General features: G+C 41.1%; 1 protein-coding gene and 1 non-coding gene across 4 annotated transcripts in view; both read right to left on the minus strand.

The window, feature by feature from the left end:
* Window positions 1-24,788, minus strand: part of NR5A2 (nuclear receptor subfamily 5 group A member 2) — a 150,848-nt gene that overhangs the window by 106,333 nt on the left and 19,727 nt on the right. For all 3 annotated transcript variants that reach the window (XM_003823061.5, XM_055110030.2, XM_055110022.2), the window contains one exon: window positions 23,221-23,867. In XM_003823061.5, coding sequence (XP_003823109.1) covers window positions 23,221-23,867 — 647 coding nt within the window. The remainder of the gene's footprint in view (window positions 1-23,220; window positions 23,868-24,788) is intronic.
* On the minus strand, window positions 17,867-17,971 carry LOC112438365 (U6 spliceosomal RNA). The gene has a single exon (XR_003026804.1). It is a non-coding gene; the product is annotated as a U6 spliceosomal RNA (small nuclear RNA).

A 24,788-nucleotide genomic window follows, 5' to 3' on the forward strand; every position in this document is an offset into this window, starting at 1 on the left:
AATTTTCCTAGATTTACTCCTGGTATTCCTTTACCTCGATTTATATAAATGAGTTAGGCCCTACCTCTTTATAAGCAATTCCTTGTGAAGATAGTCATACCAAACATAAATCAATTTCCTCACTAGATCTAAGACAACAAAAGTGCATATTTTGTCAGCTTGAACCAGCATTCCATATCTATCTGTTCTTTATCACATAGTATAGATTGTTTTCATCAGAAAGTAAAGCTCAAGGTAGTTTGTGTGCATCTATTTTAAAACTGATCAATTTTTAAGACTTTCCAATAAAAAAAATCTGCTAAATATTATAATTGGTTCTGTCTCTGAGCAGAGAAATACTGAGTAACACAGGCAGTGCTGGATCCTGTGGTCCCACCGAATATCGGCTCTGCTCTTCATCACAATCTCAAAATCCACTAGAATTGAGACAATTAGGTTTTTAATCTAAAATAGCCTAGTTAGAGAAGTAATTAGCAGTTAATTAGAGCATTCAATCTCAAAAGCTCTCTTTTAATAAATGTATTTTTTACTCCTCTGCTCTAAACCTGATCAAACCAAAAGATTCAGCAAAAGTGAGAGCAATTATGTAAACACTTATTCAGTTATTCTCAATATGGGACAATTTAACTTCTAGATTTGCCTTATACTCAAGTGTAATGAAACAACAGATTTGGGGCACTGTTGTTGTTTTAAGTGCCATTTCAATGTGTTTTTACCTAGGGTTTTGTTTCGATAAAGTTGATGCTACATAAACACCTCTTAGCTCAGAAACCATTGTGAAACATTACAGCTGTGCAGCAGAGTGTTTTCAGGTCTAAACTAATTATTGATGTGTTAGTTATTTATCTCTACCTCCTAAGGTGAAATGAGACAGGGCTGAAAGCTGTGGAAAAACCTAGAGCAAAAGCATATGAAATAATATTTTGTGGATATTAATTCCTCTCTTTGAAAGTGTTTGGTCTGGTACATTTGATTTAGAAATCGAAGAACATTAATCAAAATAGTCCTACAAATGATTTGACCTAATCTCAAATTCTCGTTAGGCAGCCATCTGGGTAAATAATTTCAAACCAAAGAAGTCAATTGCTCTAAAAAGGACGTCTTGTAAAAGGACGTATATATCTGGAAAAATAGGTAGCTTTGCTCCCATTTCAAAAGATAAATTCATTTTTACTCTCTCATAAAGTATTGCCAACACGTTTCTAGTATTCCCTGCAGATTCTTCCAGAATTCTCCCTTTTACCTGAGAGCCTGCACATATAAACTGAAACTCTGCTATGCATCCTAACTGCTCAGGTACATACACAGGCGTGGCACACTGACACAGAGCAAAAGCCAGCCACTTAAACCAGCTCTAAATCAGGTTTGTGTATATATTTGGTGGGGGGGATGGGGCTGGGGGGTTGGAACAGATTTTTGATTAAACGTTATTATGCGGGAACAGTGAGTGATTTTTTTTTTTTTTGAGACAGAGTCTCACTCTGTCACCTAGGCTGGAGTGCAGTGGTGCAATCTCGGCTTACTATAGCCTGGATCTCCTCAGCTCAAGCGATCATCCTGCCTCAGCCTCCCAAGTAACTAAAACCTCAGATGCATGCAACTATACCTGGCTAATTTTTAAATTTTTTGTAGAGACAGGGTCACTATGCTGAGACTCCTTGTCTTAGGCTCAAGTGATCCTCCTAATTCGGCATCCCAAAGTGCTGGGATTACAGGTGTGAGCCATAGCACCTGGCTGATCATTTCATTTAAAATACATATTCTTGACTTGTAGATGATTTAAAAATTAAAATCCTCGGACACTCCCAAATATGACTGGCTTATAAGATTTGCTAGGCTACCTTCTCTGTGTGCCTTAACTATTCCTCAAACCAAAATACCGAGAAAGCCAGAGCCCACAGCAAATGCACAAAGGGGCTCTGCCATCCATTCATTTAACTAACATATACTGACAGCTTATTATGAACAGGAAAGTAGATGCCTGGGAAAAATTACCTAAAACCAACTGTGTACAAAACTACTACCCTGTACAATTTATATCGGTCAAACTACCTCACAAATGAAAAGTACTTAAGAATGTCACTTTATTTTTCGGGCAAAATTAGAAGTGAATAAAGACAACTTAAAAAAAAAAAAATTTTCCCTTAGCCTTCCAAATTTATGTTGAACTTACAGCTCTGGAGAGCAAACTTTTCATAAAAATATCTCTAACATCCTATTTTAAAGCCAAATAGAGTTCTTCTTAGAGATAACTATTCATGAACACATGTGTAATATTGAGACATAATTAGAGATTATGTTTTCCAATGTTCCTCTTAATTAGTCACTTAAGAATTCTAATCTTTTTACTTTGGCATGAAGGGCAAGACTGGGTAAATAAAATCAAATAGGAAATGTAAGATAATTTAGTAGTTTTTAATGTGATTCCTTTTACAAATAGAAAAATTAAATTTCTGCAGTATGAGGACCTCCAAAACCTTTACGACATACTTTATAATCTTACCATAGGAAACCCCACAGTTTCCTAATTAGATAATAGTAAAACTTGTATCTATATGCAATACTATTGCTATTGTAGAATATGAATTGTTTGGCCAAGTGTGGTGGCTCACGCCTGTAATCCCAGCACTTTGGAAGGCTGAGGTGGGTGGATCATTTGAGGTTTGAGACTGGCCTGACCAATATGGTGAAACTCCGTCTCTACTAAAAATACAAAAATTAGCCAAGCGTGGTGGTGCATGCCTATAATCCGTGTTACTCAGGAGGCTGAGGCAGGAGAATTGCTTGAACTCAGGAGGCGGAGGTTGCAGTGAGCTGAGATCATGCCATTGCACTCCAGCCTGGGTGACAAGAACAAAACTACATCTCAAAAGAAAAAAAAAAGAATATGAATTGTTTATAAATTCTTCATCAGAACTAAAAGAGAACTTACAGCATTTTCCATTTAAATTTGTTTGATATACATATTAAAAATTTATTAGGGTAAGGAGAGTGAAATTGAACTAATGGGACTATGCCTGGTATCAGCTAGTCTAGGTGAGCTTAGGAGAAGGTGGAATGCTTAAGACTCAATAACCACAGAGTGTCTAATGAGGCTATAAATGCTGAACTTAGCTCAGAGAAAAATTGCTTCTTTAGTCTCCAGGCATGACTTTCTTGATAGTCCCTGGGTCAATGAGAAATTATTTTTAGAAAGAAAAACTCACTACAGATGTCTGGGGTTAATATTTATTTTCAGTTAGTTTGGGTAGTATAGACTTAAATCCTATTTTATCAAATTTTAAAATATCATCATCTGTGTAGATTTCTATCTTTATTTCTACCTCCTCCTAGCCCAAATGATATTCTACACAAGAAATACCTTAGCAGAACTGCAAATCGGAAGCAGATTTACCTGAAACTAATGAGCTTCAGCTGCAGCAGCCTTTACTTGCACAGAAAATTCCATGGCTTTTTGAGGGACTCAAGCAATGTGTATGCTCCAGGTCTAATGTTTTTGTAAAATGTGCAAAAGAGAGAGATTTTTGTGGTCTTTTTCACTGAGAGCTTCCTAAATTGTATAAAATTTAGGGTCCGCAAAGCTGGGATTAATCTCTGCTGCAAGGGACCACTGACTTGGGCTAATAAGTAAACTGGCAAGAAGCCTTTTCAACTTCAAAGATATCAGACAAAATATTATCATTTTTTTTTTCAAATGACTAGAAGTAAGTTAAGTAAGTTTCGAAGTAGTGGGAAACTAAGTCCTGTTGGAATATTGGGAGACTGAAGAATTATAATAGATGAAACACTCATTGCTATTAGCAGGGTTATTGATTCTGATATGTATGACATATTTATGCTCATCTGTAATTTTGTAGATAAATCCCTGGATTTGTTTTCTAATCCAAACCCTGACACTGCTCTGCCCCAGGAGGAGAGAAGCCTTGGAAAGACTATAGCTTGGATTCTTGTGCTACTATAGAAAAGAAAGTTGAAAGAGTTCTTTAAAAAGCAACAAAGATCATTAAAGAATTGAAGATAAAGCTTACAAAAAATATTTAAAATAACTAGCAACTTTACCCTCATAAAAAGGACAACAGAGGAAAACAAATTGGGTCTATGCCAAGGCACTGATGCAAACATCGGATGAAATTCATCTATAGGTTTCATACTGAAGGAGAAAAATACCTTTAAAGGTAATATTTCACACTTTAAATACAAGGAGTGCAAAGTTTCCTGAGCTCAGAGCCAACCTCAGAATCAGGAACTTCAAGGGAGGAAGCACTAAATGTTCTCAGCCATTATTTCTCTGCATACGTAGCCAACTGAATTTGCACACTGGTGTCTGCATAGGCGCTTAGTCTTTTTTGTGTGTTTTTAAACATTTCAGGTTCGGGGGTACATGTGAAGGTTTGTTACCTCGGTGAACTCCTGTCATGGGGGTCTGTTGTACAGATTATTTTATCACCCAGGTATTAAGTCCAGCACCCCATAGTTATCTTTTCTGCTGTCTCCCTCCTCCCACCCTCCAGCCCCAAGCAGACTCGTGTCTGTTGTTCCCTTGTGTTCGTGAGTTCTCATCATTTAGCTCCCACTTTTTTTTGAGACAGAGTTTCACTCTTGTTGTCCAGGCTGGAGTGCAATGGCACGATCACGGCTCACAGCAACCTCCACCTCCCAGGTTCAAGCAATTGTCCTGCCTCAGCCTCGTGAGTAGCTGGGATTACAGGCACCTGCCACCCCGCCAGGCTAATTTTGTATTTTTAGTAGAGACGGGGTTTCTCCATGTTGGTTAGGCTGGTCTCGAACTCCCGACCTCAAGTGATCTCCCCGCCTTGGCCTCCCAAAGTGCTGGGATTACAGGCGTGAGCCACTGCGCTCAGCCAGCTCCCACTTATAAGTGAGAATATGCGGTATTTGGTTTTCTGTTCCTGCATTCATTTGCTAAGGATAATGACCTCCAGCCCCACCCATGTTCCTGCAAAAGACATGATCTCGTTCTTTTTTATGGCTGCATAAATAGGTGATCAGTCTTAGTTATACCCCTCTGTCTTAATTACTGAAATAAATTTAGATTCCCTAATGTCTAAATTTTTTAGGTGTTCACATAGCTGCAATTCAGCAAGTCATGATGTAAAGGGTTATGATGAAGCAAGGGGTAGCCACGTGTTCCATCTCTATTGACAGGTCCACAGGGAATGACACGTGATGCAGAAGGAAGGATTTAAGTTGTACATAAAATAATGTCTTGACTACTGCCAAACTTTAAAACAGATGGCAGGGGCCAGGCCTGGTGGCTCACGCCTGTAATCCCGAGGCCGAGGCAGGCAGATCACTGGAGGTCAGAAGTTCGAGACCAGCCTGACCAACATGGTGAAACCCTGTCTCTACTAAAAATACAAAAATTAGCTGGGCATGGTGGTGGGCGCTTGTAATTCCTGCTACTCAGGAGGCTGGGGCAGGAGGATCACTTGACCCCAGGAGGCAGAGGTTGCTGTGAGCCGAGATCGTGCCATTGCACTCCAGCCTGGGTGACAGAGTGAGACTCCCTCTCAAAAAACAACAAAAAAAAGATAATTAATTAAATAGATGGCAGAGAACGTATAGAGGATCCCCACCCCTGAGAAATCTTTGGGAAGAGCTTGAATTTATATCCGCGTGGAGTGGTCTAGCTGTGCCTTCTTGAATAAAAATAAGGATTAGAATAAATGAATAGTTCCCAAAGGTGACATCTGAGAACTGGCTCTGGCACCTGGATCTATCTGTTTAGGGAAGTTTTAGAACATGTGCAGGATTTTCCCCTAGATGGTCTGGTTCCCCTTCTCCACAAATGGCTCCCAAAGGCTTAAGCCAAAAACCTGAGTCCTGCCTGCCTCATCTTCTCTCAAAGTCTTTTTGGCAAATTCTATCAGCTTTACCTCAACATATATCCTTGGTCCATTAACTTCTCCCCCATCTCCATTCTCCTGCCCTGATCTAAGCCACCATCTCTCCATCTCTCCCCTGGGGTGATGGACCTCCTCTATACTCTCTTGCTTCCCTTCAACTTTTTTCCCATCTGCAGCCAGTGCAATAGTTTTTCTACTGAGAATTCGATGAAATCACTCCATTGCTTAAAATCCTCCTATGGCTTCCTATTCCAAACAATAAAATCCAAGCCCGCCAGGAGCTGGACCTTGTCAAACTGTTTGACTTTTTCAAGAGCCCTATTTCCCCCACAATCATTGATTTTTAGGTAGTGACCTTCCTTTATTTTCTTGAAAATATTAAGCTAGCTTCTACGTCAGGATTTTTGCATATGCTATTCCTGTGCCTGTAGCGCTGTGTGTCCAGATTTATCCAGGCTGTTTTCTTTCTTGTTATTTGGATTTCAGCTGAAATGTCAGCTCTTCACATTGGTCTTCTCTGAACCCCTCTAACTGCTCCCTCCCTCCTCACTTGTTTCTTCCCACTTCTAGAACAGGGCTTGACACATACTGGATACTTAATTAATGTATGTTGAATTAATAAATATATGAATGGATGAGCAATTCATCAGGTCTGGGGTAGAATTTGGGAATATGTAATTTTAAAAAGCCAGTGTGGAATCACTTTAGGCACACTGGGCTAGATTGCCCCCTCGATGTGTGCATATACTGGAAGGATGATTTGGTGTCATTAAAATAATAACTATGAAATAATCAGCAATAAATCAGTTCAAGGTTAAAAAGAAAAACTTGGCTGGGCATGGTGGCTCACGCCTGTAATCCCAACATTTTGGGAGGCCGAGGTGGTGGATCACCTGAGGTCAGGAGTTAGAGACCAGCCTGGCTAACATGGTGAAACCCTGTCTCTCCTAAAAATACAAAAGTTAACTGCATGTGGTGGTGCACACCTGTAGTGCCAGCTTCTCAGGAAGCTGAGGCTAGAGAATCACTTGAACCCAGGCAGAGGTTGCAGTGAGCCAAGATCTCACCACTGCACTCCAGCCTGTGTGACAGAGTGAGACTCTGTCTCAAAACAATAAAAAAATTAAAACTAAAAAAGAAAAAGAAAACTTTCTGGTCAAAAAGAATGTTATACTGAAGAAATCTGAAGGCTGGGCATGGTGGATCAAGCCTGTAACCCCAACACTTCGGGAGGCTGAGGCAGAAGAATTGCTTGAGCCTAGGAGTTTGAGACCAGCCTGGGCAACATAGCTAGGCCCCATATCTACAATAAATAAATAAATAATTTTTAAAACCTTACATTTGTTTAAATTAAATATGAAACAAGGACCAGGACCTCAAATACATACATGTCATCAATAACCAAAATTTACCTAGAGGAAAACGGTCTGTTGGAGACAATAACAAAAATAACTAAGGACATAAAAGATACCAACTCCTTTAGTACAAGTTTAGATAGTAAATTAAAAACAAAACAATATTTAAATGCACTTTAAGCTAAATGCTGGCAATTAAGGAAAATCCTATACCAGGACCGAAATCATGACATTATGTGGTGGGCATATGTCCCTGGTACATTTTCAATCCTTCTGGCCCCCGATGCTTAAGTTTTTCCAGTGGCTCCCCTTTGCTTTGAATAAAATCCATATTAGAACCGTATGTATAAATGACCTGCTCACCTGTCCAGCTTTACCCCTTGCCCCTTCCCTATCCTTGTCCTTCCAGCCATAGGAATTACTTGAAGTTTCCAAGAAGTGCTATGCCAATGCCTCTGTATTTTTACACGAGCTGTTCTCTCCTAGTGATGCCGCCCTGAACCCTCCCTTACTCCCACCTTGTTGCCTATGGGAATTAAGTTGTCCTTTCCAGTTCAAACATAATCTTAAACATTGGTGTAAACAGGGCTGGGGTTATTAGTGTGCTGTCATAACCAAGTACTTGCACAAGATTTCAGGGTCAGAGTTTGCCATTGTGTTTAGTGCCACATCAATGTCAGGAGGGGTTCTACTTTAATTGAGAAAACTGCCGTGAAGACTTAACTTGTAAAGTGAAGACAGCTCTCATCTTGTTTTTTTTTTTTTGAGATGGAGTCTTGCTCTGTCGCCCAGGCTGGAGCGCGATGGTGCGATCTTGGCTCACTGTAACCTCCACCTCCCAGGTTCAAGCAATTCTCCTGCCTCAGACTCCTGAGTTGCTGGGATTATAGGCATAAGCCACCATACCCAGCTACTTTTTGTATTTTTAGTAGAGACGGGGTTTTGCCATGTTGGCCAGGCTGGTCTTGAACTGAACTCAGGTGATCCTCCTGCCTTAGCCTCCCAAAGTGCTGGGATTACAGCACTTGCTTCTGTCATGTCTCCAGCAATTTAGCATAGGGATTGACACACAGTACAAACTTGATAAATGTTTGATGAATGTGTGAGTGAATAAATGAATATGTGAATAAAATTTGAATTTGGCCTGATCCTAGGTCAGGACTACCCATTTATGGCTGAAATGTTTTAGGGGCAGCTTTAAGAGTGTGATTCAACAATAAAGAAAAATACTACACCCCAGTAAAAAGCAGGTGTAATGCGGTTTGATCCTTTCAAAAGCTAAAAATCTCAGCTGGACCCTTCCAAATATGACTGAAATGAAGTTATGTTTACTAGATTATAACACTTCATTGATAAAATCATAAAAGCAATTCTCAATGGTCAAATAAAACTCCTTCAATAACACTCATCAGCAGGAATACCAACAGATGAGTGCAACATAGTAATGCTTTTAGGCCGGGCGGGGTGGCTCACACCTGTAATTACAGCACTTTGGGAGGCCAAAGTGGGTGGATCACGAGGTCAGGAGTTCGAGACCAGCCTGACTAAAATGGTGAAACCCCGTCTCTACTAAAAGTACAAAAATTAGGCCGGGTGCGGTGGCTCACATCTGTAATCCCAGCACTTTGCGAGGCCGAGGGAGGTGGATCATGAGGTCAGGAGCTCGAGACCAGCCTGACCAACATGGTGAAACACTGTCTCCACTAAAAAAAACAAAAATTAGCTGGGTGTGGTGGCATGCGCCTGTAATCCCAGCTACTCAGGAGGCTGAGGCAGGAGAATTGCTTGAACTGGGAGGCAGGGGTTGCAGTGAGCCGAGATCGCGACACTGCACTCCAGCCTGGGTGACAGAACGAGACTCCATCTCAAAAAAAAAAAAAAAAAAAACACGCCAAAGTGAACCAGGGCCATTGTTTACACTGCAGGTATCTGATGTTACTTGAACCAAGTGTTAATAGCAATATTGCTGTTATTGCACTCAGGTGTCTTCCCCCCACCTTAATTTACGTGCCAAACAGATCCATAATTTTTTTCTCCAAAGCTGGAGCAAGAATCAATTAAAGTACATAATAATGTGTTAACTAGCTAATACAGCAGTTAACATTAAGGGGCATTTCAAGCCTCTGAGTTTTTAGCAGTAGAGCTTTTCTTTCATTTGCTCTGTAAGATCTATAATTGAAAGAATACCATGAGAGATGCCTTTCATCAGCTCTGCGAGTTACATTTCCTGCTTTGATAACTGTACAAGGAAAATCTAAGGCACTTCAAGCTCCCCAATTACGTTTGATTAGCTAGTCAAAATAATATAACAGCTTTTCATCACCCAACGGAAAACTTTTGAAGAATTCTGTTGCCAACACTTCTGCACAAACACTAATCTATATCATTATTTTATAAGGGGAAATGTAATATTTAGTAAGTTTTTTAAAAATTAGACAACAAGTAAAGCCTCTTATTCATCACAACTTTAGATCAAAAAGGCACACAACTGTGCTGATAAGATGTGTGGTAAAGAAGCATTTGTAGCAGTTTCAGAGTCCACAGGATACAGTGATCAAAATGAAACAACAGCCCTTAGAATGAGCCAACATTTCAGAGAACGTGTGTGAAAACAGGATATGCACTCAAAACACTGTGATACACACATGGACACAGATACACACACACACACACACACACACAAAATCTGCCAGGGAGAATTATTTGGGACCCCGAACTTGTGCATGCAGATAATTGTTTTTAGCAAATGAATATGAGTGTGCCTGTATGAAAATAAGGAACACTAATTAAGAAGTCATTTAAAACATTATTCTGGGAATTTTCAGGTTATTGACAATATCTATGGAATGTTGCTTAAAAGTAAAGCAAAGATGTCTACATATTGCCTTTACCATTGAGAAATCTGTATCTGTCCGTTATGTCTTGAGCACATTAATTCAACATGTATCCAGTGTCTGCCATGGGTCATTCCCATAAAAATATGTTTTTAATTTAAATGAAGTAATTATCCTGCTCTCTCAGGTAAAACATGCTATAAACAGGGCATTTAGACATGTGACAGTCAATTCATAGGAGGTGGTTCTGTTATAGAATTTAATAACGAACACTACTAAACCATTGATGAAAGGCCAGTTACATCTGTGCTCCCAAAAATGAAAGACAGAGACCAGGACCTTAAGATCTCAGGTTGCATTCCACCTTTGCGAGGCTCTTATTGCACAATAAAGGACAGACTTTAGACCTATTGGCCAATTATTCCATCTGTCATGTAAAGAAATGGTATTCTTACAGAATTAGAAGTTGGATCAAGTTTGGTTGTAAAGTTAATCCCAGGTCGGGCGCAGTGGCTCAAGCCTGTAATCCCAGCACTTTGGGAGGCGGAGGTGGGCGGATCACCTGAGGTCGGGAGTTCAAGACCAGCCTGACCAATATGGAGAAGTCTTGTCTCTACTAAAAATACAAAATTAGCCAGGCATGGTGGTATACGCCTGTAATTCCAACTACTTTGGAGGCTGAAGCAGGAGAATCGCTTGAACAGGGTTAATCCCGAATGTTGTGCACTCTGAGTGACATTGACATTTCCAAATATTCAAAATAATGTGGTTTTCTGTTAGTTTTCTGAGAGAAATGATCAGGCAGCATTTCAACAAGTCCTGGGTACTTCAGACTTAATTTTTTTTTTTTTTTTTGAGACGGAGTTTTGCTCTGTTGGCCAGGCTAGAGCACAGTGGCGCAAATCTTGGCTCACTGCAACCTTCGCCTCCTGGGTTGGACCAATTATCCTGCCTCAGCCTCCTGAATAGCTGGGATTACAGGTGCCCGCTGCCATGCCAGGCTAATTTTTGTATTTTTTTTTTTTTTTTTTTTTTAGTAGAGATGGGGTTTCACCATCTTGGCCAGGATGGTCTCGAACTCCTGACCTCGTGATCCACCTGCCTTGGCCTCCCAAAGTGTTGGGATTACAGGCATGAGCCATCGCACCCGGCCCAGACTTAGTTATTCTTGTCAAAGCTTTTGGCTATTCCTTCCCAGGACACATACGTGAAGAATTCATAGAATTTGTCCTGGTAGGTCAAGAACATAGCATGTGAAAATTATTTCCAAGGAGGAAGTTAAAGGTGAGGAAGACACTAGTGACCATCTGTGGGACTGTGTGGATACATGGTTAAAAGACTGAAGTAGAACAGCCTTGTCATGGACAGAAACCCTTACACCTATTTGAAAAGCAGGGATTTTCAAATTGCTTTTGCATTGACTTCGTGGGATCCATGCATACTCACCTTGCTAAGCCTGCAGCCTCAGTAACCTCTCTTGCCCATACCCATCCAAGCTGAGCAGCTACTCCCTCTGCACTCACCCTTGGAAAATGCCACTGTGTGGAAGTCACTTGGTACAGTGGAAGGACAGATAGAAATCCTATTATCATTAACTGCAGCCCATCTCTGGGGTCTATTTAACCGTTTCTCTTGCCTGCTCCACCCATTCTCAGACTTGTAGGGAACGAGTTGCCTTCCTTGCTCAACCACATTTCACCTGAAGGGTAAATGAAGATGCAGCTGAGGACAAGGTAATGCCTAAGCGTGCTTCCTGAGGTATAAGAAGGAAAGGAAAAAGAGTTAATGAAGTAAGAAAAGAAAAAGCGAATTGGGACAGAAGAAAAGTGGACAAGGAGGAGAGAGGAGAAGATAAAGAAAATGATGTGCAAGGTTAGTGTGCCCCATGAAGCCAGCCAGGGCGCCCATGCCACTGGCTGCCTGATGTTAGCCTACTGTATGGAGAGGACACAGGTGTAGAGGGGAGTTAAGTTTTAAGTATCAGATATTCAAGAAATACCTAACTGCTGGGTTAGGTGACGTGGTTTATGTCATTTTTGTTGTTCTTGGCTGTGGGTGGTTTTCTTGGGTTAGAGCTTAATGTCTTTAACGTGAAGAATAGTTTAAATGGCCAATTTCCATGGAGCCATTCTGCAAATGGATGTTGAACTCTCAAAGATTTGTATGATCTACTTCCCAAGCTGCAGAAGAATAGGTCAGAGCAAAATCATTCTTTATTTATCCTGGAAAATAAAAAAGATCTATTTTACCATATAGGTTCAGAGGGCAAAGTCCTTCAAAAGTGTGTTGAGGGATGTCACATATGAGTCATGTTTTCTGTGTGTGTTTGTGTGTGTGTGTGTGTATGTGTTTAACTTATTCTGTGACTTTGTATGACAGTGTGCAGACAGGGAACAGGGGGCTCAGGCTTAGTGGGCTCTACCTCCCCAACACTGAGGAAGTAACACTGGCAGCCTTTCCATAAGATCTGTGAGCAATCTGTGTGCCTGCTGGAAAAGCATAAGTACTGGAATAAGCAGGGACCCTAATTATTCTCAGCAAACAAGCATGTGGCTACTTCTAGGCAGACAAGCTGACAAAATTGCTTCTACCGATTGTTCAGTAGGAACCAGTGCCGAGCACTGGGAGGTTGGGAGATAAGGTAAGCCTACCCAGGTATTCACAAGCTGGGGAGGACCTCACTGCTAATGCATACCTGACTGCCTCATTCTGTGCCCCTCCAATTATATATAGCCTGGTTTTGCAAAATGAGGCTGAAGTCTCTGCAACCAACAAGACCCTGTTCCTGTTCTGATGGGGACATACTGAATTATTTTGTCTTCAGTTTCCTACGATGGTCTCCTCTAATTATTATTATTATTTTTAAGACAAAGTCTCACTCTGCCGCCCAGGCTGGAGTGCAGTAGTGTGATCTTGGCTTACTGCAACCTCCGCCTCCTGAGGTCAAGTGATTCTCCTACCTCAGCCTCCCAAGTAGCTGGGATTATAGGCAGGTGCCACCACGCCGAGCTAATTTTCATAATTTTTGTAGAGAAGGGGTTTCACCATGTTGGCCAGGCTGGTCTCGAACTCCTGACCTCAGGTGATCCTCCCACCTCGGCCTCCTAAAGTGCTGGGATCACAGGCATGAGCCACCGCACCTGTCTGGGCCTCCTCTAATATGAAAAAAAAACAAAAACAAAAAACAAAACCCAGCCCAGCGCAGTGGTTCATGCTTGTAATCCCAGCACTTTGGGAGGCCGAGGCAGGTGGATCACCTGAAGTCAAGAGTTTGAGACCAGCCTGGCCAACGTGGTGAAACCCCGTCTCTACTAAAAATACAAAAATTAGCAGGGCATGGTGGCGTGTGCCTGATCTCAGCTACTCGGGAGGTTGACGCAGGAGAATCGCTTGAACCCGGAAGGTGGAGGCTGCAGTGAGCTGAGATCGCGACACTGCATTCCAGCCCGGGCAACAGAGTGCGACTCTGTCTCAAAAACAAAAACAAAAAAAACAAAAAACCAACATAATAAATGTATGTATCTTCGGGTAAACTTACGAAAAACCACTCTCTTCGGTAAAAAATAATACAAGTCCTTTAAGACCTGTTGGAATATGGTAAAGAGGTGAGCATATTGATAATGGCAATTATCAATTATAAAGTACTTTAAATATCCTGCTCTTGCAGGTACAACATGCTGTAAACAAGGCATTTAGACAGGTGATAGTCAATTCATAGGAGATGGTTCTGTTGTAGGCTTTAAAAAACAACACTACTGAACCATTGATGAAAGGCCAGTTACATCCATGCTCCCAAAATGAAAGACAGAGACCAGGACCAAAAAAATGTATATGGAAGTTCTTTGTAAACAGTAAAGTACTTTACTGAAAGTACAATTTGGCTGAGCATGGTGGCTCACATCTGTAATCCCAGCACTTTGGGAGGCCAAGGCGGGTGGATCATCTGAGGTCAGGAGTTTGAGACCAGCCTGGCTGACATGGTGAAACCTTGTTTCTACTAATAATACGAAAATTAGCTAGGCATGGTGGCGCATGCCTGTAATCCCAGCTACTCGGGAGGCTGAGGCAGGAGAATTGCTGGAACCCAGGAGGTGGAGGTTGCAGTGAGCCGAGATTGTGCCATTGCACCCCAGCCCAGGCAACAAGAGTGAAACTCCATCTCAAAAAAAGAAAAAAGGAAAAAAAAGTACAATTATGGCCAGGCGCAGTGGCTCATGCCCATAATCCCAGCACTTTGGGAGGACGAGGCAGGCAGATACCCTGAGGTCAGGAGTTTTGAGACCAGCCTGGCCAACATGGCGAAACCCCATCTCTACTAAAAATACAAAAATTAGATGGGTGTTGTGGTGCACGCCTGTAATCCCAGCTACTCGGGAGGCTGAGGCAGGCGAATCACTTGAATGCAGGAGGCGGAGGTTGCCATGAGCCAAGATCGTGCCACTGCACTCCAGACTGGGCGACAGAGTGAGACCCTGTCTCAAAAAAAAAGAAAAAAAATTGATTTAGCAAACTTTTACGAATCAATTAACTTGACATCTCTATGAGTCATTATGACTGACGGACGTATCCTCTACAGAGAACATGTTATACGAGAGCGATGGTCTTTTACTCCCACTCTGACCAAATGACCATACACTGTGCTCTCATCACTGGACTGTCCTAAAGATCAAACTAGAAAATGGCCTGAAAGCACCTAGCACTAGAGTAGGTGCTTAGTGGGTACCCAAGAAAAGTTACTTCTCTTCTCCTTTACCATATGACCTAGAGCAGAGCAAGGAAAATGCTCACGTCTGTACCATTTTCCAACAGGTCTTAAAGGACTTGTATTACTGAAAAGAATGGTTTTTCATAAATTGACCCAAAGATATGTAAATTCATTATGTTTTCTTTTGTGTAATTAGAGAAGGTCATCATAGGAAACTGAATACAAAATAATTCAGTACATCCTCATCAGAACAGGAACAAGGGCTTGCTCTTGGCTGCCGAGGCTTAAGCCTCAGTTTGCAAAACCAGACTATATCGAGCTGGAGGGACACAGAATGAGGCAGTCAGGTATGCGGTAGCAGTGTGGTCCTACTCTCACTGTTCAGATTCAGACACCTGACGATGGCCAAGCTAGTTAAACATGGATTTCTTGGGTGTGCCTCGCTATTCTCATGTTCTCCCCATGGTTCCAGTAGATAACATACAGGTTAATACGAACAGGACGCTCATAAGACATGTGAACAAGCAGACCCAGTGTGAAGTTATGATCATCACTACTCTCTTACCAAATATCCCAGCACCCCATGGAGGATATGTTTCCATGGAAACTATTAGTGCTCAACTATGCTGAAACCATAAGTTTCAGGGAGCTTAAACTGAGTTTACAGTTTATAAATGTATACTCAATGAATAAAGCAAATTTACTTCTTTTTAAAAGTAACAAAAAAAAAAAACTCTAAGGACAAAAACAGATCAGGATTGGTAGGGACTGGGGTGGGGAGAGGAGTTTATTACAAAGGGACACAAGAGAATTTTAAAGTGTGAAAGAGCTGTTTTATTATTTGTACATTAAAAACAGTAAATTTTAGGGAGAGTAAATTTTACCTTAGTAGAAGTAACTAATGCATGGGAGTTTTGAGGTGACTGGTGTACTTTCAAGATATCCCAGTAAAGAACAATACACATCCCCACAGTAAGTGGGCATGTTCCACTGCCCCACAGTGAGTTGGCCATAGCACAAACAGGCATTGACTGAGAAGAGCTGATTCTTTCAGTGAATTGTGAGCAAGAAGAAAGCTCAGAAGAAAGCAAGAAGAAAGATAATGGCTTTCTGAGTCTACAATAGACACATGCAATATACGTATATAAGCAAGAAAGGCTGAAATAACATAAATTCTCATCCAACACTATCAGCCACACCAAAGCCTTCTGTTTCAGGTCTGCTTGGAAAAAGATATAAAAGCAGATGCTTAACACCTGAAGAGACCTTAGAGACCATGAATCAAACCTGCTGATTCCAACATTCTCTCCAAATTCACAAAGACAGAACACTTTCATATCTACCTTCAGCGGAAGAAAAACCAGTTTTATCATTTCCTTGTAAACCTATGCAGGTTCGATTTATTTCATTCTGGCAACTTTGTGATGAGTATGAGAACTGGCAATAGATGGCTTAATGTGCCTTGAGATCAAATTTTGATTGGAAAATTTTCATTGAAAAATTTGACTGGAAAACAAACTTTAATGTTTATTTTCTTTGTGTCATCCTTGAGCTTCCCAGATTAGCTACTTTGCATCCAGAGAAGTGAAAACAAAGGTAAGTAAAGTGGCTATTGCTCTGTGACATCACATGGCAATGAGGAGTGCTGGTGTTGGACCCATGATTCCTGACCCCAACTCTCAGAAGGCAAAGAACAGCCATATGGCAAGTAAATGTGGTAGACACCGAGCAGGATCCTCTCTCTCAGTTTCTCTTTCTCTCCCATAGAAAAGTAGGGCTGGCTGGGCACAGTGGTTCACGCCTGTAAACTTTGGGATGCCGAGGCTAGTGGATCACCTGAGGTCAGGAGTTTGAGACCAGCCTGACCAACATGGAGAAACCCCATCTCTACTAAAATATACAAAAATAAACCAGGCGTGGTGGCAGGCGCTATAATCCCAGCTACTCGGGAGGCTGAGGCAGGAGAATCACTTGAACCTAGGAGGCAGAGGTTGCAGTGAGCTGAGATCGCACCATTGCACTCCAGCCTGGGCAACAAGAGTGAAACTCCGTCACACACACACAAAAAAGTAGGGCTGCCAGGCACAGTGGGTTATGCCTTAATTCCAGCACTTTGGGAGGCCAAGGTGGGAGGACTGCTTGAACCCAGGAGTTCCAGACCAGCCTGGGCAACGTCGCAAGATCCCATCTCCACAAAAAATAAAAAATTAGCTAGCGTGGTTGCATGCGCCTGTGGTCCCAGCTATTTGGGAAGCTAAAGTGGGAAGATGTCTTGAGGCCACAAGGTCAAGGCTGCAGTGAGCCATGATCATGCCACTGCACTCCAGCCTGGGCAACAGAGAGAGACCCTGTCTTAAAAAAAAAAAAAAGTAGGCCTAAGTAAATTTACTAAAGAATATAGCTTAAAATTGGGGCAGATTCAATAAAGTCTGAGATTATAGGCCTGCATTGGGAAAGGTAACTGTGATTTAGGAAAAAGGATCTAGAATGTTAAAAATAAATAAATAACGCTGCTCAGATAGCTTCCATAATTGGCTAGAGAAAAAAGAAGGTTTGCTCCTCCCCTCGTGCCCTCGCTTTAGATAAAGCTATACTTAAAAACCAACTTCAGCATGGCTAAATTCCTTTGGCACAAACTCCCTGAGTCTCTGAGACCTATTTTCCACAGAAATGCTAGTTGGGAGTTTCAGTCAGGATTAATTTAGATTTTTTTTGATACGTACATGTATCAGAATCATTCACCGAGGGGAAGTTCTTATATATCCATTCCCAGAATTCTCTTAAGACATCTGGTCTCATTAGAAGATCAAATAGATCCTCCAGATTCATTAGTTGTTTAACAAAGTGGGAATTATTTTCTCACTGCTCTTGTGTTTGTGAGCTATTCAAGACACAGGTGAAAAAAAAATAACTGAAAAAAAAAGCCAATCTTCTTGACTCACAAGGACAGCTCTTTCAGCAGAATACAAAAGTCTCGAATTAGCTCTTAACTTCTAAAAACACAAGGAAACAGTTAAGAGCATAGGTCACTTAACAGATTTGGTTTAAAGATCAGAAAATTTTATTAGTGGCTCACCTATCACCCGGTTACAATCCTGTGTTCTCTTTTTTATGGACAGTTTCATGAATGCGTGTGTCATCTTTGTGCAGGGGGTCATGCTAATCTCTGTATCTTTCCAATTTTATTGTATATGCTGCCAAAGTGAGCTCCCTGCATTCTTTTTCTGCTATCTCAACAAGCATACGTAACAAGAAACCCATACTGAACATGCCTAGCTTCTAGTAGAGCACAGGATATAATCGTGTTTGGCCGCTTTAACTGCAGAGCACAGCCCATATGCCGTCACTGAACCAGATTCACCCGGAGAGTAAACTATCCACAGAGGGTAGGGCACTAGAGAATGCTTCAGAAACTCTTTCAAGGCCCAGAAGTGCTGAATCCACTGTACTGAATGATACCCCAGTGGCCTGAAAGAATTATTGTAGCTTTTTAAAGTGACTCATTCACTCCCAGGGGGTCATCTGGACTCAGGGAAAATCTGTCTAACTGATTATTAGTGATTTGGTAATTGGATGGTAGTGATGGGCTTCTGATAACCTAGAGATTTGCTTTAGCTTCACTGGCAAAGGACTGTTTTCTTTGGAGTCAAAGATTACACTGCCTCTTTGTGTGTGTGTGTGTGTGTGTGTGTGTGTGTGTGTGTGTGTGCGCTGGGGGGGATGAGGGAATGCATACAAGAGGACTGCTTCTTTGAACCTGAATCTACCAGTCCCAGTTCTGCCATTCAGTAGCTGGATAATCTTGGGCAGATTACATTCCCTTCTGCCTCAGTTTCTTCATATGTAAAAAGAGGTAGGGTCAAATGATCTCAGTGATCTCTTCTAGCTCTGAAAAACCTTGTGATTTCTAGGCAATGAGTATCTTTTGATGCACATCTGTTGTTGCAAAAGCTACAAGTTTCAGAGTATTAATTTCATCTTTCTCAAGCCATTATTTTGGATGAAGACCAGAATTGTCCTTTACAAGTGTGTTAAAAAAACAAAGCAGCTCACTTATATGTGTCCTCTAGCCCTTTTCCCTTTCATCTTCCAGCTCTGAAATTCCACGGTTTCTGTGAGAGTTGGGGAGTTGTAATTTCTTTTTCATTCCAATCTTTTGAATGAAAACCAGAATACCTTTTTTTGCACCTTGTAGATGTATAGAAAAACAAAACAACCTACCAAATTTCCTGGCCCTTCTGTTCCCTTAACTAGTAAACAAATGAAATTCTCTTTTTTTCCTATGTGGTAGAGAGTGTAATTTGTCCTGAGAGAGTGAGCAAGAGGTAGGCCGGGTGCGGTGGCTCATGCCTATAATCCCAGCACTTTGGGAGGCCGAGGCGGGCGGATCACAAGGTCAGGAGATCAAGACCATCCTGGCTAACACGGTGAAACACCGTCTCTACTAAAAATACAAAAAATTAGCCGGCGTGGTGGCGGGCACCTGTAGTCCCAGCTACTCAGGAGGCTGAGGCAGGAGAATGGCGTGAACCCAAGAGGCGGAGCTTGCAATGAGCCGAGATCGCACCACTGCACTCCAACCTGGGCGACAAAGCAAGACTCCGTCTCAAAAAAAAAAAAAAAAGAGAGTGAGCAAGAGGTCATTTCAAAATTGCCTAATTAGAAGCAAATATGTGAGTTTTCATCTTTGGGTTTTAGAGGTATAAAAAATCTGTCCAATAAGTATATCACTTGATAGGTAATTTGCTGTGCAGTTACCAAGAAAAGGACAGATATTTAATGAATAAAACAGGCACAATGGCTCCTGTCTGTAATCCCAGCACTTCAGGAGGCCAAGGCAGGAGGATTGCTTGAGCCTAGGAGTTTGAGACTAGCCTGGGCAGCAGAGTGAGACCCCTGTCTCTACAAAAATAATTAAAATCAAATTGAATAAAAAAGAGCATTTATCTTCCCAAATGGTATTTTAAAATTACAACCTTTACAGAAAGATAGGGTGGGGGACTCAGGCTGTGGGTTTCAAGGATGTCTTATAGGCCACGCCAGGAAGAAGAGACCTTTTTCCGGAGTTATTATCCTTAATTGTAGCAGGTAGGCAACGCCAATGGATGGCTGATAAAACCTCCTCTAGAGCAGCAAGGTGTCCTGAATTGCAGGTCATGCCTCATTACTGGGCCGTGAAATCAATTTAGTGAGTCGTGACCAGAATTTTTTTAAAAACATAAAATAAATTAGACTAAAGTAGAATAGATAGAAAATATCAGAGTGCGTGGCTTGTAGGTTATGTACTATCTGGTGAAACTTTGGTTTAGTTGTGTGTACGTGTTTGTATGTTTGTGCATCTCTGTGTGTGTGCGCCCGTGTGATGTGTTTGGTACACTATGTCCTGCCGTAAAATACATTTCCTACTGTGGGTCATGATTAAAAAAATTGAAAGCCACAGCCCTAGAGATGTCTCAATCCTGGCTTCAAATGAGTTGGTTTGCTTTCTGACAAAGTAAATTTATAAACGAAAGGAAAAGGAATTCTTCCAAATGTCAATAGTCACCTCCCAACTCTCTACTGAAACTATCCTTAAGTTTTTCTGAATTCTACTCTTTGTTCACTAAAAAATACTTGAATCACTCCTGGTCAAAGTAAGCCCAAGGCAAACTGTGAAGTGGGTCAAAATTATCTTTCTCTTCTGGGAACATCTCCCACCCCTTGTAGATGACCCTCGCGTTTGTACTTTTTTCCCTTTTCCTTTTTTCGTATTCTATGAAAGACTGATAAATGCATTAAACAACACCGTAATTGATTGAAAAATGCTTTTATATGCCCCATTCTCAAAGATATTTATGTTTTAGCCAAATATTTAACCTCATGCTATATAAAGAAGTCACTGTAAAATTTATCCGCAGAGGAGGGAAAAGAGAGGAATAGTGGAAAAAGTTTTCCCAGCCTTCTTAATGCCTTACAGCCGCTAGCTGTATTTACTTCATAATGTTTCCTTTTTTACATGAAAATAATATGCATTATTTCTTTCCTTGTTGATTTGTAAAATATATTTTTATTCTCTGCGGCTGTCTTTATTTTTTAAAATAATTATTTATGAAACTGTCTTATTATAAACTCTGAGAGGAAACATGTTGTTTTATTCAACGTTGTTTTTACCTTATACCCAACTTACCCCTTGGCCAATTTTAGGTCCTTAATTAGTACTGATTAATAACTGTTAATTATAATAAAATCATACTACTCTATAACACATGTAATAGTTTTTGCCAATGTTAAACTAAGAGACTATAATTGCATGGTTTTGATCCTAAATATAAAAATTATGTAGATTCTGCACATTTTTCATAAAACAACAGTGATAACATCAATTTATTTATTTATTTATTTTTGAGATGGAGTTTTGCTCTTGTCACCCAGGCTGGAGTGCAATGGCAAGATCTCGGCTCACCGCAACCTCCGCCTCCCAGGTTCCAGCAATTCTCCTGTCTCAGCCTCCCTAGAAGCTGGGATTACAGGCATGTGCCACCAAGCCCGGCTAATTTTTTTGTATTTTTAGTAGAGACGGGGTTTCTCCATATTGGTCAGGCTGGTCTCGTACTCCTGACCTCAGGTGATCCGCCCGCCTTGGCCTCCCAAAGTGCTGGGATTACAGGCATGAGCCACTGCACCCGGCCCCAGTAATATCAATTTAAAACAGCACCACACTTTACCGAGTATGTAGTATACGCCAGACTCCCGGTACTGGGTGCTTTATCTGCATATTCTCATTTTCCTTTGAAAACCTCCTCAATATAAGTAGTTAAATCTGTGCTCCCAATACTCCTCCACAAACACCACATATACAAGTTACACATGAGAAAAACCAAGGCTCAGAGAGTCTAACAACCTGCCTATGAAGACATAATTATTAAGCAGTTCATTTGATTGTAAAAAGTCTGTGTTTTCCTCATTTTTACATTATCTAACCTTTCGACAGTATCTAAAATTATCATTTTAATTTTCATTTTCAAATACTTTACCTGTTCTATTAAGGACACAGTTTTGAATGTAAGAATATCAGGAAAGTGTTTGCATGGTTTGTTTTTTCATGAAAAATGCTCTGATTATCATAGAGTGGTTACAAACCCTAACACACACTCGGAAAATATCTGGCCTAATTGTGCTAACGCAGTGCATTCTGCTTGCCCTTTGCAGCCTGAGATATCCTTCAGCCATTTTTAAGTGTAGCAATAAAGGACGTGGAAATAAAGAGCTGGATGTGTCCACAGTCTTAACAGCGTGCTGATGGAATTTTATCAACTTATTTAGGTCTGTTCAGGTAACTTTTTTGCTTCCATGTACAAAGAACAGTGCTTAATGTAGACTGCTATGAAAGCATTATTTTCCATTTGCATGTGGCTTCCACATTCCCCAGACCATCTACTTACACAGACGATTTTTAACAGTAACTCTTAAAATTAAAAGTCGGCTTTGCATTTTCCTTCTCTCAGAAATTTTACAATCAATCTCCTGTCCTAGGTAATCACAAGTCACAGATATTTAGCAGCCACATCTCTCCCCGTGACAGCAAAAGGAAGAAATTGATTTTGTGACAAAATATACTTGGAAATCAAATTCAAGACTCACTTTTAAAATAGGAATGAAACCACTGACTACCAAATGTGTTTTGGTAGCCCCTCTTAGATTCCAAACTTCTAAATAACTTTCCCACATTAATTCAGACTTAAGTTTCAGGAAATAAAATAATTATTAATTTAAACATAGATCCCTATACAAACAAGTACTATGTTTACAATGTACCAGTCCACTAAAATCAACAAGACATAGATTATGAGAACTACAACCCAAACCAAGTAAACTAGCACTCACCATTTGCCCATTCCCCATCCAATGACAGTAAACATCCTATTGGAATCTGCTACGAAAACAAAGGCTTTACCAACCTAATGTCAAGGCAAACAGTAGTAAATACCTACTTGATACTACTAACCAGTGGTATCATTTTCATTCCTTAGAGTCTAAACACTACTAAATGTTGGCATTTTTTCCTTCAAAAGAAACCTTCAAGATGACACCATTATAATATAGCTCTTTACATGGTAATTTTCAAGAAAAATAGTTTACTAGGCGCTATTTCACATTGACTTGAAATGTTTTAAGCCACAAACCATCTGAATTAAAAGGAATACAGATATTCTACTATTTAGAAAAAAAAAGCCCGAGTTTCCTATACTTTATGTTAAATGCCATCCCCCCCAAACTAAGAGCTACACAAAATCAAAGCCCCATAAATTTAAGCTGCCACAGTCCTGAAGTCAAGGTAATAAAATTACGTCTACTCTGTAAATCATACAAAGTAGAAAATTAAGGAACACATATTTTCAGCACCAAGAATGTATTAATTAGGAACATAGTTAGGTCTCTCTTAAAAGGGGTGCTGTAAGTTGTAATAGCTGGTGGCATACCTTAAGTTCTCTGAAGAAGATACTACTCCTGGCCCACTCGACAATGGAGAAGAGAGTTTGATCTGCCATTTTGCACATAAGCCCAAAGGTGCTCAGCTTTTCGTGCTTGCTTCGGTTAGCCTGCTCTTGCTGCAAATAGGCCATGATTTTAGCCTGGACTTGAGGCTCATCTGGCTCACACTTCAAAAGTTCCAGTATCAGATGTGGGATGCTTGCTGGAGAGCTCGTCTGGTAACTATCCATATATGAATAGCCCATTATGGACTCAGGTGAGCTGGTATAGGGGTCTGGGTACTCAGACTTGATGGCCCGGCTAGGAAAGTGGCCATATGTTTGGTAACCTTGCAGGCTGCCGTGAGGGGGCATTGTCATGCTAATGGGGGATGTTACAAAGGGACTTCTGTCATAGTCTGTAGGAGGCAAGGCAGCATGGTTCAGAGGTAGGCCTTTGGAGGCAGAGTGGATGTTTTGAATTGCAGAGGAAATGGTCAGGTCAGAGGGCATAGCTTGGATCACCTGAGACATGGCTTCTAGCTTAAGTCCATTGGCTCGGATGAGGGCTTTTTTCTGTTGCTTCAGGGCCCTGTCTCTCTTGTACATTGGCCCAAACTTATTCCTTCCTCCACGCATTCGGTCGGCCCTTACGGCTGTTGGGGGTGGGGTGGGGGGAAGGAAGGAAAGGTATAAATAAGGTGCAAATTATTAGCATTCTTCAGATATTTAGAAATGTAAATCGACAAGAAGTGGTATGTGTGTGGTTGTTTTCGTTACAATAGCCCACAAAGATTTCCCAAAAAACCATGTCCTCTTTATTTATGAATTCCTTCCTCCAAGTGTGTGTCGTCACCAAAAAAATATTTTGGCCACATAGGGACATATTAACCCTTTTGTGGATGGAGGAGAGTTCATAATTTTTGTTAGACATAGAAATATTTCACATAGGCGTGGTACGGTGGCTCACACCTGTAATCCCTGCACTTTGGGAGGCCAAGGCGGGTGGATCACCTGAGGTCAGGAGTTCGAGACCAGCCTGGCCAACATGATGAAACCCCATCTCTACTAAAGATATAAAAAAGTAGCCAGGCGTAGTGGTGGGTGCCTGTAATCCCAGCTATTCAGGAGGCTGAGACAGGAGAATCGCTTGAACCCGGGAAGTGGAGGTTGCAGTGAGCCAAGATCACACCACTGCACTCCAGCCTGGGCAACAAGAGCGAAACCCCTGTCTCAAAAAAAAAAAAAGAAAAGAAATATTTCACATTGCTAAGAAAGAGTATCAGTCGTTCTACTAAGAGTATATGCTTTTATTATGCCAGTTCCTTATGGAAACCCAAACTGCTTTGGGGTTTTCTTTTGCGGGGGTGTGGAACTGAGTTACCCAATTTTGGATTAAATTGTGAATACTTTCCCCCAAGATACCTTCCTCCCTGAAAGCCATTTTGGCCACCTTGTTGCAATAACAAAAGGGGTGGGGACATGTTCTTGGAAAATCATTTTCACCTGGACTTGATGAGCCCACATCAGATGACCACCAGTTACTGCTTTTAATTTAAGTAGAATTGGACATAATA

The sequence above is a fragment of the Pan paniscus genome, chromosome 1 (genome assembly GCF_029289425.2).
Source record: "Pan paniscus chromosome 1, NHGRI_mPanPan1-v2.0_pri, whole genome shotgun sequence".
NCBI classification, from domain to species: Eukaryota; Metazoa; Chordata; class Mammalia; order Primates; family Hominidae; genus Pan; species Pan paniscus.